The following is a 17,410-nucleotide window of genomic DNA, read 5'->3' as shown; positions in this document are numbered from 1 at the left end:
TGTTTCACCAGTTCAACAGACAACAGACATTCATATTAATATGTCTGATGAAATTGTAGTTTATCGGTTCATTGAGGCTACTATTTTGGCTCCAGCAAGAGGATAGAGTTTATCTGGCAATAGCACATGGATTTGAAAAAGCAACAAAGTTACGTGGACACTGGGACAGATCCATGCTTTGGAACCAGCCAGAGACAAAGCCTGTGGCAGGGCTGGGTGATGACCAGGGAGTTCCAGTTTCTACTGACTTTTTCTAATTTGCTGACACTGCCAGAGTGGGTATGTGTCAGTGTGGATTATACCACCAGCAGCAGCACTGGGGTTTTTGTCCGCTTGTCATTTTCCACTCATTATTTCTTCGAAACTGGATGATAACTGGAACTGCTCATTGTTTATGCTGATCTAAGGCTGATGAATGCCCGGAGAGCTACTTCAGTCTGTTTTGTTGGGTTTATGTCAGTGTTTAAAAACTCTGGATCATGTTTATGCATGGAAAGGTACATGCTATCCCTTACAGTCTGTTTTATCTCATGGTTTCACCTTCATCTGTAGCAGCTCCATGTATGCTCTGTATGGCCTCCTGCATTCACTGCTGCAGTGTTTGGGTGGCAAAGTCCATGAATTTAATTCCCTAGGTCTTCTTCTGTAGCCAGTGCACACAAGGCCCAGCTGCTTCTTTTCTCACAAATGTCTGCCTCCCCCCAGCTACCAAACACCTTGACTGAATCCACAGTCAGTACCAGAACTCGAGCCAGACACTGGAGCTGGTTTAATGTCAAAATAGACCAGCTGTGCACAGGCAACTTGTCACACATCTCACAAGTACAGGAGGATGGACTGGTCTCACTAACAGCATGCAATTTGGCTTGGTGATTTCAGAAAATGATGAGGAGCAGGAGGCTCTGCTATCACTGGACAAGCCTGGTTGGTATTCCCAAGGTAATGCTATCCAGCTTTATGATCTACTGAAGAAGATGACTGGCAAGTTGGATCCCAAGGTATGTTGTGAGAGTAAATCTTTCTGAAAATACCCTGTTTCACTCAAGAATTCACCAGGCAAACTTTCATTAAAGTTATAGATGTGATTGGTCACAAACTTCTTTCTGGTTACTCTTGCTGCTGTCCAGCAGCCTGCAGCCCAGAACAGGAAATAGTGTATGTGTCTTCTTATCAGTAGAATGTGTAAACTTTCTAGATGTAAATTTATGCAAACTTGCTAGATGTAAATTTCTGTATGCACGGTTAAGCATTTCAGCAGCTTTGGGAAGAATCAGGTTGTAATCAGGAAATGTCCCTGAGGAAATAAATCATAAAGATGTCATCAGTGAAAACTAGGAATGTGTTAAGTACAGGTCTGGATAGTTGAAAATGCCACTAGAGATGGTGAACACAATTTTTCATAGTGAATTAATTCCTTCCAGGGCACAGAAGAGTTTTAAGTCACCAAGAAGAATATTCTGTCTTCTTTTCAGTGCAGTCTAAAACTTTTTCCAATTTAGTGTATTCTTTTGGTAGTCTTTTTACTGCTTCCCATCAGGCTATTTCTGTCATCCAAAAAACTCACATCTCCTTTTGCTGGTCCTAGTTAGGCATCCCTTTCCAATGCCCCTGGAGAGCAAGGAGGGTGTGTGGGGCCAGCCTTTCCCTTATGGAGCAGAATGAAGATAAAACCACAAGCTTGACATTAATAGGATCTCTGCATGTCTTGACCAAGTGTAAACATGGAGGAATTTGTATTAGGTTGTTTTAAGGCTCTTTTTCTCTCTCAGTGAAATACAGTTTGCTTGTGTTTTCCTCATATACAGTGAACTTCTAATTTGCTTCTTCCTTCACAGGTTGTTTATTTTGGTGACAGTATGCACTCAGATATTTTCCCAGCTCATCACTATAGCAACTGGGAAACTGTCTTCATCTTGGAAGAGCTTTTAGGGGACAAAGGTACAGTGCCTGCAAAGGCTGAATCTGAGCCCTTGGAGAAGAAAGGAAAATACGAGGTAAGGGTTCCTGCAGATGTTTCCTGGAACAGAATAAAGTAAATTGCAAAAAAGCCTCAAGTCACTTGCACTAAGAAAGAACCTGCTTGTCTTACCAGGGTGCTGGCAGCATCAGCATCCGCCTCAGGTGTATCCTCCTTGTCTTACCAGGAGGATGCTGTTCTCTCCCAGCTCAGCAATGCATGGGTGACACAGCACCTCTACCTGGACCTAAGCCATGGATCTCGGGAAAGGAGCTGTATGTGCTCTCCCTAAGCGAGAACCCTTTTAGTAACAAGATGCCTCCATCCCACAAGGAGAAATTTCATGCCCACTTATCCCAAGTCCTACACCTGAACTCTGCTGAGTTCATGAGATTTCCTTGTATGTTGTGGCCAACTGTAAACACGGAGGAATTTTTATTATGTTGTTTTGAAGGTTGCTTTCTCTCTGTGTGAAATATGGTTTGCTTGTGCTTTCCTGATATACAAAGAGCTTTTAATTTGCTACTTCCCTCACAGGTTGTTATTTTGGTGACAGCTGTGCTCAGATAAGAGAGACTGCTTCAAAAGCTGGCCCAGTGCTGACTTAATGATAGTTGCCTCAGATAAATGATATGATTTTCAGGTTGATCACAATTGGGAAGCAGGGCCTTAGCACTTGGAAGTTACTATGGTTTATCCTTTCCTCTCCTGCCAAAGAGCAAAGTAGAGAGGAAAAGCACTGAGATGGATAATGAGGTAGCATTGCACCTCCAGCATGTCCCATGTAGGTAGGAATTACAGTGAAGTTTCAGTCTCCATTTGGAGTGTCTCTTCATTTCATATGCTACTAAATAAATAGGTAGTTTTCTTCTCATTGCAGAGAAATATATATGCTTTTCACACTTTTCTTTGTAAAGCACTAAACTTTATTTTTTCTTTTGAAATAATTACTCTTTGTGATTAAAAGTTAACTTACCAATGGAAAAGATTTGGGGTTGCATTTATACTTGGTATGTTTTTAGTCTGTGTGTTGTAAAATCTCCTGGTTTTAATGGAGAAAAGGGTCTCTTCAATGGCACTAAAACAATGTAGGCATTGATATCTATATCTTATTTTTTTTAATAGACATATCTCATATTTTCCCCCACTATCCACTGATTTCTAAACTAAGGTCAGTCAAGGACATTTCAGTTCTTGGAAATAAGGAAATGTAATCGTTAATGTTTTCCTGGATTCTAAAAAACAAAAATGAAGTTTAAAAATTCCATATCCTATAAAAAAAAAAGTGTTTCTCAGTAGGAAGGTGAGGTGGGGGAGGAAGAGCTAGTAGTACTTATAGGTTAATAAAACTTGATTTGAATAATTAATGCTTTAAAAATAACTCAATATCTTCCATAAATTTGTTCATTCTGTGACTGGACATTTCTGCATAAAATTTAAGGTTCGGGGTATTTGTTCAACATAGTTTCTTAAGCACATCCAATATATACTTTGAAGGACACATTTCCAAACAGAGGGACAGAAAGTGGTTCTTTTCCTGGAAGAAAAGCGTATCGGATTGATGCATTTCTGAGCCCACAGTGACGATTTGGTTTTTCCCTTGCTGCAACACCTCTGCTCGACTGCAGATCCATCTTCTCTATCGCAGCAGTTGTCAAGCAGCAAATTGAGACTTTTAGACAGGTGCTTGACATTTCACTGACACTGTAGCATTCTTGATAAGAGATTGCAGAATCTCAAGGAGACACCACCCCTACCACATGCAACCCCTGTTCCGTTTACATCCGCTACCGGTGACAGCAAGTAAGCAAGGGAGAAATGAATTGCCTTGATTAAAGGAACCTGAACCAGGGGGGCCATGGCAGGTCAGTGGTGTTATTTCATTACCATTCTGCTCACTGGAGTCTGAACAACAGGTCACATCCATATCTCTGCAGTTGACTGGACACCACTAACTTAACAGGACTAGTTCAAAGGGACTTCCTTTATAAGCCTATGAGAGTTTTATTTTCATTCTCCCAAGCAACTTCTCCCATTAACCCTTTGGTTAAGAAGAGAGAAAAGCCAATTCAAAGGATTGTACAAAGTCAGGTGTTTCTGGAAAATTAGTCACAGATTAGATTTCATCTGGATAATCAGCCTTAGTATTCATTGGCAATAAAATACAGTACTATTGTAGATTTTTCATGCTGTGCTGTGTGTGCAGGGAGGCACTGAAAACTTAATACATGATGCAACTCTCAATGCTATTCAAAATACTATTATAGTAATAAAGTATTACTTTAATCGTCAGTTGCATCTTTCAGAAAGAAATTACAAAAATCTGGTTTTAGTTGATTGACTGGTGTTTCATCACTAGCAGAGAGACGGGAAGAAAAGATCCTCCTGGCACACCAAGTGGGAGACTTGTGATTTCCATTTTCATTTGCAGTTTTTGTTTTTTCCCTTCAGTTAAATGCATTATATAAGCCAGATAAACATAACTGTGAAATTACAGTAACAACTGCAGTACTTTCAAGTATGTGAGTCATAACCAAATAAGCAAAAGAATAGCAAACTAAAAACTGTTTGTGCAGTTACTTGGCTCCTAAGTAAATTGCAGCATGCAGGGTGAATAAAAAATACAAGACATTGTGTTGAAACAAGGTTTCCCCAAAATCGGGGGTGGGTTTGTTTGGCTGGAGGCTTTGGTTTTGCATTCTGTTCTTTAAATGTGTGATCAGCTCCATCAAGGAAAACTCAAAGGAAATCTGGAGTTTGTCCTAGGATTTCGAGGAAAATTATTACAGAGGAACTGTCGGTGTATAAAACCTTGGGCTATATGAATGAATGGAGCAGAAATCAAATGGATATAGATGATAGCTTTGTAGGTAGAAGGAAAACTTAATTTCTACAATATTGCCTAGTGACTGGTTTGTTGTAGAAGTCAGGGCTGTTATCCCCCTGAATTTCCATTAAGTCCCTTGGTGTGACCATAGACAAGGCTATTAACTTTATGTCTTTTGACTCTGTTTGTCTCTTCATGGCTGTTTATCTTTGGCACAAGTACTTTTAGGAATGCACTGATGTGCTGTTTTGAAGCCCGGTGAGTTAAAGCAATACCCTGAAGTGCAGCACATTTTATTTATTTGCTTGTAGTGATCCCTGTTGTAGTTTGGGTACAATAATCATGGGTGAAATGATTTATATTTGCATGATGTGTAAGAGGACAAGTTCTGTGCAACAAAATTCAGACCAGTGGCTGACTTGTCCATTTGCACATCCAGCATGGGTGTGTAATTCAGGGACATTCCGTTTTTTTGGTCAGCACAGCAGTGCTGACAGAAACATCTCAAATACTGTTGCACCAGAAAAATGTGTTTTGAGCACTGATTTTTTTTCTGGCATCAAGAGTCAGTGTTACTACCTCGGGACAAAGCATACAATCATCACTACCATCACTCAGTAAAGTATTCCTCATGCTCTGTGCTTGCTGTGAAGATGATAGCATAGATGGCAAATCTTCCTCTAAATAAAGCTCTTAAAAATACTAACACCTTGATCTTTCACTCCTGTCTCCTTTACACAGTTTTTTCTTTTACCTCTTTACCAAATGTAGAAAAACTTCAGAGCTTGACTCCCTGCTAATTTGTATTTCAGAAAGGTCATTTGTAAGCTGACAAGTCTGCATTACCCAAGGGTCCTATAAACGGATTCTATCTATTCTGTTAACAGGCCCTATTTGTTTAGAGTTAGCAAAGCAAAGTTGGTAGTGAGTACTCCAGGTGTTTTGACATGGAAAGCCCTGGAACATGGGAATTTCTGGTACCATCCCTATTTCCCTGAAGTGTAGAGGTTTTCTTTGAGGCTTTGTACCCTCAGCTGACACAATCAACATCTGACCTGCTGCTGTCTGAGCAGTATGCTTGAGAGCAAATCCATATGCCTGGGGGATTTGCATGAGAAAGAGGGATTGCCCAGCACTTGGCAGGATCTACTGTCCGCTGTGAGAGCAGCCACAGTTCTGTACCTGGGGTCTGCCTCAGCCCTGCTGCTGGGCATGTGCCTCCAGGCATGTGAGTGGCTGCAGTAAGAGGAGACTTTTGCCTCATTTCACAGATGTACAGATTCGTGGTGTGTGGTCTGTCCTTCATTGCAGGCTATGTGCTGCAGTTGAGATAAGGACATCTTCAGGGCATCAGTAGGGATGGAAGGGGGAGCAGTGTGTTTCCTAGGGATGTGGTCAAAGTTTCAACTGCTCTTTCGAGATTTTAAATTGAGATTTAACCTGCCAGACCTCCCTGACATAAAGAGGTAAGCCAACAGCAAAATGATGGGAGCTCTGCACCAGGTGACTTGATGACAAATCTCATATCTAACTGGGTTTGATTTCAACAGGGGCTTGGGTTGTAAATGCAAAATTCAACTCCATCCTCCTTAATAAAGAAGAAAATCCCACTCTAGAAGCAAACCTCTGCAAAAAGGTTTACTAAAAGTTAGATTTTAATTGTCTACTGAACTAACATCTACTTCAGAAAGCAGAACCCTCACATCTTTCTTCTGTCAATAAACAGGGCCCTGTCTTTCATACAAAAGCTAATGTGGGCCAGTACTGGGGTTGTTTTGATTAATCACCTGAACAGCTTTAAGAGTTTTCTTCATGTGTCATCCAGCTGGCAAAGAGATTTTAATTCATCAGAGCGTCTACACTTAATTATAACTGATGTAAAGTCCTGAGATTTGCATGGAAAGATAAGATTTAGTGGGGAGAAAAAGAAAGTAACCTGTCCACAAAAAATAAAAAAGAAAAAGTAAAAAAAAAAAGCGCAGAACTTCAGTTAAATGCTTATTTTGAAACGAAAGATAGGAGGGTTTTTTCCCAAATTACTTACATGAGAAGACAGAAGTTAATATCTGCTTTTATTGAAATCAGTACATTCCCCCATCTATACTCAAAGGAAAAACTGTAACACAGACTCATGTAGAGAGTGGCTCTGTGTTCACTGGTGTGGTCTGTTCAGCTGCCTCAACAGCTTCCTTGTGATTAAAAGGTACAGGCCTCTGTCATAAACACAAATGATTCCAGCAGATTCTCAAAACTTTTGAGAGAGGAGTTAAATGGAGAATAAAGTACAGAAGTTCACAAATCTGGAGGCACAAACTACAGTATCTGTTCTGTGGTCTGCAGGTCTGAGACGTTAATTTGCACACAAATTACTATAACAGATTTTCCATAGTGTAGTTTTGTTTCTCATGTTTTCATCTTTCTATGATGGCATTTTTTTCTGATTGCTCATAGTAGTATATAGCAAGTTTCAAGATGAACTGGTAAAAAGTCAGTTTTCCCAATGCTGGTTTAATGCTTTCTTTAAAACACAATTAGTCTAGATGCCGTTGTCTGAAAATATACATTAGAAAATAAATATTCCACAATTTTATAGGTAACTGACTGTCTCTCCATGGATTTTGTGGCTCTGTTTTCTGTCATTCCTCAGCTCAGAAACAGATAACACAGGTGGCATGATGCATTCTTTGCAGTTACTCCACCCAGCATCAGGAAGCTCCTTTTCCCCCAGGAGGAGATCCCAGCTGTAGCACAGCTTCTCCAGCAGAGAAGGACAACAGGCAATTCACACTATCGAAAACAAAAAAACACTACTAGAGGTCCTTAAACTAATGCTGATTTTTTTTTTTTTAGCTTACATATTTATTTATTTTTATTTTTCTTTCAGGGAGATCCGCTCAAAGTTCCTTACTTTGTATCTAAACAGTGGGGCTCATTCTTCATGGACAGATTGCCAGGCCTGGAAAATGCAGAGGAGACCTTAGTTCACACATGGTCCTGTAAATGTATTAGCACTTACAGCACAATTGCAATCCCTAGTCTGGAAGCAATAGCAGGTAAGGAAGATGTTTGAGGGTTTTTTCTAATAAACATGCAGTATTCAAAGTTTGTAGTGCTGTAGATCAAGTTTTGAGATTACATGTATTTAAAATACATTCAAAATACTCTGTTCATATGATGCAACACTTAGCTCTAGTGGACATTGATTACTTTGATGTTTGTGCTTTTAATTGTTGCCTGATAGACCAGGGATTATGTTTGTGTCTGCAAATACAAGGTGTTTAATTGATTCTCTGTTAGAGATAGGGTGCAACATTTACCAGACTGTAGATCAGTTTCTGAACTTGGTCCCTACTTCCCCACTGTGATTTGCTGTTTCTATTTTCAGTGGTGATATACCTTCCAAACAAACAACACGCAAAGTTATTTGAGAATGTTATACTTGCAAAAATGTTTCTCACTGATCTGGCTTGTTACACTTCCCCTATCAGCTGCATTTACTTTACTAACCCCTCCCTTCAGCATCTTTTGCCTGCTTCGTGCATAAGACCAAAGAATAAAAGGTTTGTTGCAAGAGAGCATTTCAGACTTGCCCAGCAGTGACTTCTACAGCAAGATACGTAATAGATCTTTCCCTTGCAACTCTATTTTACATATGTGGATATCTGAAAACAGAAAATCATAGACTGCCACAATTTTTTTATGCTTCTGATATTTGACATTTTGTAGTCTGTTTCAGTCTAATGGAAAATGCCAACAGAAAGGTGACTTCTGTAAAACTCCCATCTAATACCTTTTCCAGGGTCATACTGTGGCTTGCTTTGGAAGTGTTGGCCAGGAGAAAACAGTCAGCCACAGTCTGAAACAGCTGTGCCTCCCAGCCAGCTACCCCCCAACCACAGCTCAGTTTAAAGGACAAGCAAGGGATCTCAACCACAATTGTATGACAAGCTTTCCAGCTACAGATGAAAGGGTGGGAACCCATGAAGCATATCTGGGAGTTAGTGAGCAGGATAGCTGCCTGTCATCAGCTCTTGCAAAGGTTGTTTCTCCATTAGGAGGGTCACTGTGTGCTGTCCCTCACTGCATTGAACCAGTGCTGGGGCAGGGAGAACCCAGTGCTAAAGGACAAGGGAGAAATAATGTTTTAAACTTGTGGCTGTCTGCCAGACAGCAGACTTGAAGGTACGAGAGCATCTCTCTTTTCTTACAGAGAGTGGTGTTTCTTGTTCGTTTGTGTGGAAGAGCAGATGTTCATTATTATGGATATTAAAGAATTCCTGACTCCTCTTGAATACCTTGTCTGACTCCTGTCACAGCAAGCTGTGAGAACCCCTGCTTTGGCAAGCCCTGAAGTTTTTGGCTGCAGTTTTAAGTCATATCTTAGCTGCAGCTATTTGGGAATAACTAGCTAGAAGAGATTGAAATGGCTTTTGCAAGTTTGATGTTCTCCAGCTTTTCCTTTTCCATTCATCTGCTTTAATTACCAACAGAGGACTTTCCGCTGCCAAGCTGCAAAAACTCAGGCCTTTCCTCAAGATCCCCTGCCACCATGCTGACCACATGAACCCAGCTCCTGGCCAGCAGTGTGCTGACTGTGAGAGCTCAACTCCAGCTGGCTCAGTCTTTACCCAGCCAAACAAGCTGCCCTTCACACTGGAGGTGTGCTGCAGCCTCCTGTGAGCTGGGTGTTGGCAAGGGTTTCTCTATCAACGATGTCTGACCTGGCTTTTGTCCACCTACATGAGCAGTAGTAAGTGCCACATACAAGTCAGGACGCCAACAGCTTGTGATCTGCAAAAATATTTGGTGAAATGTGGCAGATGGCTGCGCTGCTGACTTTAGATTGATTCTTGTTGTTTGGCTGCATTGAGTATCTGTGCATAAAGAACAGCTTGGTCTACTTCTCAAGACACATTGAAATAGATGATTCCAAAAACTATTCAACGTTACTCCATACTAGTAACTCACTTACTCAATACCAGTTCAAAGATGCACTAGAAGTTCTGAACTTGAATCTCACCTCTGACAAGGAAGGTATTCATCTAAATTCTCCTGAGAGTCCCTGGAGAGCAAATGGCAATTTCTTTGTGCATGAAAAAGTATATTTCATTTATTGCTAAAATTGCCTAAAGGATACCTTCTTCAATACCTTCTGTGTACTTCCGTCAGTTTGGAGTGCTAATCAGATATATGTTATACTGACAGTATATGGTTAATAAAATAGTAGACACCAATATCCCTATTCCTATTCTACATGCCTCACTCACAAATCCATCTGTTTCTCCACTTTTCTGCTGTTCAGTTTCTCCTCATTTACAGCTTCCTTACAGATTTTGAGCATTTTAAAGCACAATGATTTCATAAGACAGATTTTCCAAACTGGGATCCCTTACCATGGGAATGTTAATTTAGAGCTCCCGCATGGAAATTAAAAGGTGTAGGGATGTCTCTGAAAAATGACATTCTGCATAAACCACAGTTTCCAGGACATCCTTCTCCACTTCAGAAGGTTAAGATATGAGCCAAGTAGAGGATTACTCTTATCTTTCCTACCTAAATAATCCAAACTTTACCTTCAAAGACAGTAACCACTACTTTGTGACCATGTGATCAGATTTCCAGATCCCCATGTTAATAATTGTATTCCCTACATCATACAGGTATTCCAACAGTATTTTCAACAATTTCAAAAATACCATTTCAGACAGGTTTTTTGATTAACAGTTCTTTGATCCAAAAATATGATACAAGTATTTCAAGCTAATGCTTTGCCTTTAAATCTCACTATGTTTGGTATTTTTATAGAAGTCACACTTCAAAAAATTCCATGAGGAGTTTTAGAGCTATAGGAGGGATTTTGGTGAGGGGTTTTTTTATTATTCATTGCAAAAAAAGGTTAAGGAAGTGGGCTCTAAATTGTAATAAGGAGAACATAAAGAACTTTTTTTCTAATTTCATAATTCTTAACCTAATGTTCTATATTTGTTTCATAACCTCTGAACGGTGAACTTTGCCACAGGATTAAAAACTACTGCAAGCAAGAAGAGACTGAGTGATGTTGCAGCTCAAGAGAATTTCATTTGAGAATGAAATATAGAATATATAGAAATATAGAATAGTGCAGATGTAAATGTTTTATGGAGAAAGAGTTCATTTCACACTTTCAAGATTTGATAACCAAGCTTGTGTCGTGCATGAGGATAATGCATTTTTAAAATCTTGCGTGCAATGTAAAATTGTATCAAGGTTTTGCCCATATGGCTGCATAAGTTTTTCTTCATGCCTTATTGTTATTTCAATTAGCTAGAACTAGAGAAGAAATCTCCATTATAATTAACCAAAGCTGTCTCTTTAAAGATGCCTACAGATCTGTACCCTGCCACTTTCTGCAGGACTTTGAGTCGTCAGCCTGCTTGCTGTATAAATATAATGATAAAATTGCCAGTGAACCATGACAAAGAAGTTCATGTTTCTGCTTAGAGCTGCAAATTATCTGCACAATGGGACGCTCAAGGCAGCCGTGGCTGGGGCTCCAGAACTGGCAATGTGCAGGTTGCAGATACATGGGTCTGCCCAGCAGAGATCAACTACAAATTGCGAACTTCACACACCATCGTCCACATGTATTTTAAAGGTGAATGGCCTGGAGGAATCAACTGTTGTCATGGAAGACATGTGATATAGTAGTAATCACCATATTAATCACTAATCAGCTGTAGACTACAGCCATATACTACATTAATCAGCCATATACTGATTTCTGTATTGTGAACAGCATCATTTGCAATTATTGCTGAAGTAAAACAAAAAAAATCCCTCATGTTTCTGCACCTTAGTTCTATGATTTTTCATTGACATTGCATTGCTTAATGTAAAATCCAACTCCTTTTGAAATTAAATTAGTCCTTTCTGTAACCAGGCTGATAATTTTGCTCTTATTAAGATGATACAATAATATATAATTCCCTTAAACACATAGAACTATCTGCTAGTTAGCAGTAACCTTTTATATGTAATGCCTTATCTTACAACTGTGCTTTTACTTTCCAGCTTCAGTGTAAGTCTATGCAATAGCATCTAAACACTAAGTTTATCAAAATGCTTTGAGGATTTATACAGCTTTGGGAATTTGTTGTTACTAATAATAGTTGCTGCTACAAGGCCAAAGAGGTCATTTTTACAATTAAACGTTTTAGGCAAAAAAAGTATTCTTAGACATGGTAAAAAATTGATATAAATACACAAGAGTAACATTTCTGAGGTTTTCTGGCCCTGAGGTTTCATACAAAGAAAAAAAAAAAAAACCCCAGATAACAAAGATAACTGAATAGAGAGAAGATATGTGTATAAACAGCATCTTGATGTATGTGTCAGTTGAAAAGCATCAGATAATGTAAATCTGATTCATCTGTTCCAGGAAACTAGTTTCAGTGTTCTTTTTGAAGAAAAATGAAAAAACATGCCCAACACAACCAACAAATATAAGGCATCTATTTTTTTCCAGCAGGAAAACGCAGCTGAAACCAACAATAAACAGCATTTTAACCATCCAAAGTTACTGTTCAATAAATCAGGACTAGTTTATAAAGTCTTCAGGACCTAGTTACTTCCCAGATAGTCTGAGACCTCATCTTTAGCACAAGATTTGACTACTTGACAGTAATTTTCAATATAGGAAGGACAGTATTAAGTGTATTACAGTTTGTTCAGGCTTTCTCTCCTCCTCCAGAAAGGTGTATTGACTTGTGCCCCTGGAGACTGTGTCAAATCATGCAGAACCCAAAAGATTACTTCCTAGCCAATAGCTGACAGAAATGTTCCTGCCATCGTTATTCTGCTCTATGAGATGTAAAAGTACACCCACCTTGAAAAGATTAAAGGGAGAACTCATGAGCAACTCATTAAGAAAGGGGGAACCACTCAGTCATTTCTGCTTTAAAGTTATCCTTCATTCAACTCAGGCAGCATAATTTCATTTGCAGGCTGTAATTAAAGCTATAATTGGGTTTTGACTGGATTGCAAGCTTATATAGGGTGGTTTAGACTGACACTTTATAAACTCTGGTTGTAATACAAATTATTGATAATTTTTGAGTGTGAAAAGTAGTGAAAAGAGGTAAATCACCAAATATTGATAACATTTGTCTGACCAGTTTGAAATTGTACATAACCTGCAATCTCACATGTACAAAAAACATCACTGGAAGCATTTATGTACAGTAATTTCACGATTATAAGCCGCACCATTTTGACTAAAATTTTGGTCCAAACCCGAAGTGCGGCTTATAATCAGGTGCGGCTTATATACGGACAAAGAACAAAAAGTTGCTGTTTTAGTTTGGAGGACAGGTGTCTGCTGAGAAAGGCAGGAGCTTCTCTTCTTTGAAATGGAGAATGTAAACCCCCTCCCTCCAAATCATTATAATTTTGAAATCAAGCGGCTCTCAGGCAAAAATATGGGAATTAAGAATAACAGTTCTTTTCTAGGGAAAGTAAAATAGAAATACAGTACTACAAAGAAACAAACTCCAAACCCTGACAAAGTCAGAGTACAACCTGACACCCCGTCAGGCTGGGTGTTGGTAGCAGTCCCATTAAATGGTGGCTGCATCCTCCTGCAGTGACAGATGTGATTCAGTTGGAGCAGTGCTCCTGTAGAAGGTGCAGTTTCCCTCTGGAGGTCCAGTGGTGATGTGGAGAAATCCGGTTTTCCTCTGGAGTCCAGTGGAGAAAGTGGCTCCCTTAGTGTCCCAAAACCTCTGTTTTTATCTTGGTAAGAAATGTTGGGCTCTTCCCCCTGGCTGGAGCAACTTCCAATGGGATGCAGTAATTTTATCAGTCACACAGTGGGACTCAATGGCCATTAGCAGAAAATGACTCGCTGGAGGAAGGATGGGTTGTGAAAATGTAAAGAACAATGGCCTGTCTGGTTTCATAAGGATCACTGCCCTGACCCTCAACAGATGGTGATAGAATAGATACCTTTTATCACACTCTGCATTGTAACATGCATCTTATAATCAGGTGTGGCTTATATATGGACAAAGAATGAAAAGTTGCTGAAACCCAGAAGTGCGGCTTATACTCAGTGCGGCTTATAATCGTGAAATTACTGTACTCTGGATTGGTGCCTAACATATTCGCTCTGGATTAAGATGCTCACACATGCACAAAAAGCTAGACCTTGTCTTCGTGAGTGTCTGTGTATGGATTTTTATTTTACGGTAAACAGTGTTTGTCACCCCTCAAGAGAAAAAATCAGGGAATGGGAAAGAAAACATTTGTTTTACAAGAAAGGGGAACATGATGAGATTAACCCATCTCATGAGTTTGGAGAGGAAAGTTGATCTTGGTGAGTTTACCTCAAAACGAAAGTAAAGGGGTGTATCATCTCTGCATTTGTCTTAATGTAGCTCCTTCACAGTCTCAAAATACAACTCCTTTTTTTTTTTTTTAAATGAATCAGAAATGCCTGTGAGCTCAAACAATTGCTTGTTTCAAGGCTAACTTCTTCAGCCTACCTCAGAAGCCCTTCCCCCTTTCTCTAAGATCCAGAATGAGTCATTCACACAGAAATTAATTTCTGAAAGACTAACACGTCTTGGTAGAATCTTGGCATTCTATCAATATTTTTTTTTAGATTAAGTCTTCATCTAGATATTTAAAAATACTATATTCCAGTATTTTCTTCTTTTCATCAGTTCCAGATCAAGCAAAGAGCCACACGGGGCTATTTTCTTACAAGACCTTCAAAAACCACTGCTTAAACTAAAATAAAAATGAGTGACTTTTCTCTCACATAGAAATAATGAGTTTTTTCATGAAAACCCAAAACAACAAAGGAATTTCTAAGGCTTTCCTTCACTGCAGACTCTTACCAGGCTCAGCTGCGAGTTAGTGCACGCCTTGTGCACAGCTGTTTTGTTCAGGAAGGGGTCAGCGGTCCCTTGGCCATAGGGTAGACCCAAAGTAATGTGACTTGTTATTCCCAGGATAATTACAGTAAAATAGCACACCACAAGCAATTGCAGCAGCCAGGATGGGACAGTCATTCCATTTCCCCAGGCACTCATCCATCTGCAGTACTGGTAGTGAAGCTGCTGCTGCACATATCCCTGCAGTTTGCCACTTGGGTTTCCTCCAATGGCACTATCTTCTGTGTTAGATACCACGGAAAAGTAACCAGTGACAAACCTCAGTGGCACTGAAGCTCTTGCTCAGGCCAAGCTCAGGCCACAGATGTCTGCTGGCAGTGCCACAGGCATGATCTTCGGCCAATATACCTATGTTGGCAAAAGCTCTTACGTAAATGCAAGTAAAGCAGCAAACCTGCACTTTGACTGAGAGTAGTTTTAGTCTGTATTCCTGCATGCCCAGGGGTAAACTGCACTCGCTTGTATCACCGACTGTATCCAAACTCAGAAGTTTTCTCCTATGCAGCAAGCCTGTATTGAGGAGTCCCCCCTTTCCTGTACAACAGATACTCTCCTCCTCTCCAGCTTTTGAGTTATGGAGTATGCAGGCAGCAGTACTGACTTTCATGTATTTGACAGAAGGAATGCTTTTCTCATGCTGACTTCACTCTTTTGGGAGCTTTGCTTTAGTACAGCAAATATCTGAGCTCCAGTTTTGGAAAATCAGCCTTGGAAGTTTTTCTAAAAATAATTGCTATCAGATAGATCTACTTGTGGCCTTAGGTTTTTTATTTTTGCCTCTAGTATGATGTCTCACATCCTGAGGTTTTAGTGCAGGTGCTGCTTTGACTGTTACAAAATAGAGATGGGTCAGGAGATAAAAACATTTAGTATTTAAGAAAAAGCAACACCTATTACAGGTTATCCACAGACTGACAAGTCCGGTCACTCGAAGGCAACAGCCAAACTGGTGAATTCCCCTGCAGCAATTGTGCTTATTCCTCTGCTAAGAAATAATTATTAGAAGTTTTATCATTAAGAAATGAATGTTTTCTTTCAGCAGTGACTTTGCAGTGCAATGAAAGATTTATGATAAAGCTTCTAAGCCAGAGTTAATTATGGAAAATCCTGTAAAAGCAAAAGAATTTGTACTAGCTGATGGTTTGCCTTCTGCCCCTATAATTAGCTCACCTGGCTGATGATATGTGAGATAGAGCTCTGACAGTGTTTTCTGAAATTTGCCACAATTAAGCAGTTTAAAGATTTTTTTTCAAACTTGGGTATCACTAACAAGGTTTTCATTCTTTCCCTGGGTGATAATCAGGAGGATATATTTGGATTCACTTAAGAACACAGCCCTGCTGTTTACTAGGAGGCTTCTGCAGCATCTGGCGCCAGCCCTGTTCACTGGCAGGGAGCAGATTTCAGGATGGGAGAGGGACTTCTGCTTTCTGTAGGGCTGCTCATCCCAGGAATTCTGCTGTGGTGTCATGATGAAAAAATGTTGGCTTTACTTTTGTTGGTCAATACTGAAAAATGATTCATTTCTGCAGTGTATTTTGGGAGAAATCTGTTTCAGTCTTGGACTGCGCTTTTAATTGAAAAATAATACCATCCATCTAAAGTGCTTAGTTAAGATTTTGTTTGTTTAATCTATTGGTTTGTTCAAGGAAGTTTAAAAAAATTAGAGTAGTAAGTTTATCAAGCAGGCCTGTGTCTGGATTAGATTAAAATTGTCTTCCATTCAGTTACTCAAATACTTTCCCGATCACTCATTGAGAATATTGCATTTTCCCTTCTTCTTGTGGTTTCTTTTCCTTGCTTGTGGGTGGAACTCCAAGTTCTTCCTCTGATAAAAGCTTGTGGCGTTCATTTAGCTGGCCTACACTAAGTGCACAGCACATGAGACAGTGAGATGTTGTAACTATGATATAAATCCATCCATAACTCCTAAGTACATGGCTGGATCTGGGTAAACTTAAGCATCAGAACACAATGTTGTACTTAATGTCATGTGGACATTATCCTGGACACATATCCTGGATCTGGCTAACTGGAACACAGCTACTGACAGTAGCTACTGTTCAAATACCATCATTGGTATTTTGTTCACACCAGGGCTGCTGGAGGCCTGTAAGGGGGGCAGGGCAGGAGCTCCTCTGAGCTCAGGTTAAGCCATATAACCTGTGAGCGTTGCCCAAGCCATTGAGAAATGCTAATAACACTGAATGGTCACCATTAAGGAAAGCATTTTCACTCAGGCTGATGTGGGAGCAAAGAAAGGAGAGGGACAGGAACTCAGGATGGTGCATCTAATAACTGGCATTTCTGTAGATCTAGGACTTTCTGTACTCCTCTGGGACCCTCTTGGGACCCTTCATGTCTGATTTCTAAGAGTCTTTGGCTCTTAAAGGGAATATCCTATTTTTCTTGGGTTATAAAACATTAGTCTGGGTGAAATTACCTCAGAATAATAGAAAAACTCTGTGACTGTGATTCTCAAGCAACTGGGTAGAGTCAGCTAGCTCCTTCTTCCAGTCTCAGGCTATTTCATTTGTTAAGTCTATTTAGGGTTTTTTAGGATAGTGGCAATGTTGGATGAGTTTTGTGCTGAATTCATTATCAGTGTAGGTTAGGACTCCTTACAGCCTTGCTGTTAAAGTCTGTTTCAGGACTACATATCTACCCCCGCCTAATTTATGACTCTCCATC

The 17,410-nt window shown here is 39.8% G+C and overlaps 1 protein-coding gene across 1 annotated transcript in view; it reads left to right on the top strand.

The window, feature by feature from the left end:
- The window catches only part of NT5DC1 (5'-nucleotidase domain containing 1), a 125,673-nt gene that overhangs the window by 105,991 nt on the left and 2,272 nt on the right, over positions 1-17,410 (top strand). The window contains exons 9-11 of the mRNA XM_033054795.2: positions 880-998; positions 1,836-1,994; positions 7,669-7,837. Coding sequence (XP_032910686.1) covers positions 880-998; positions 1,836-1,994; positions 7,669-7,837 — 447 coding nt within the window. The remainder of the gene's footprint in view (positions 1-879; positions 999-1,835; positions 1,995-7,668; positions 7,838-17,410) is intronic.

Source organism: Catharus ustulatus, chromosome 3 (assembly GCF_009819885.2).
Source record: "Catharus ustulatus isolate bCatUst1 chromosome 3, bCatUst1.pri.v2, whole genome shotgun sequence".
In the NCBI taxonomy this organism is placed as follows: domain Eukaryota; kingdom Metazoa; phylum Chordata; class Aves; order Passeriformes; family Turdidae; genus Catharus; species Catharus ustulatus.
Note: the sequence above shows the minus strand (reverse complement) of the source record. Positions and strands in the feature narration are given on the sequence as shown.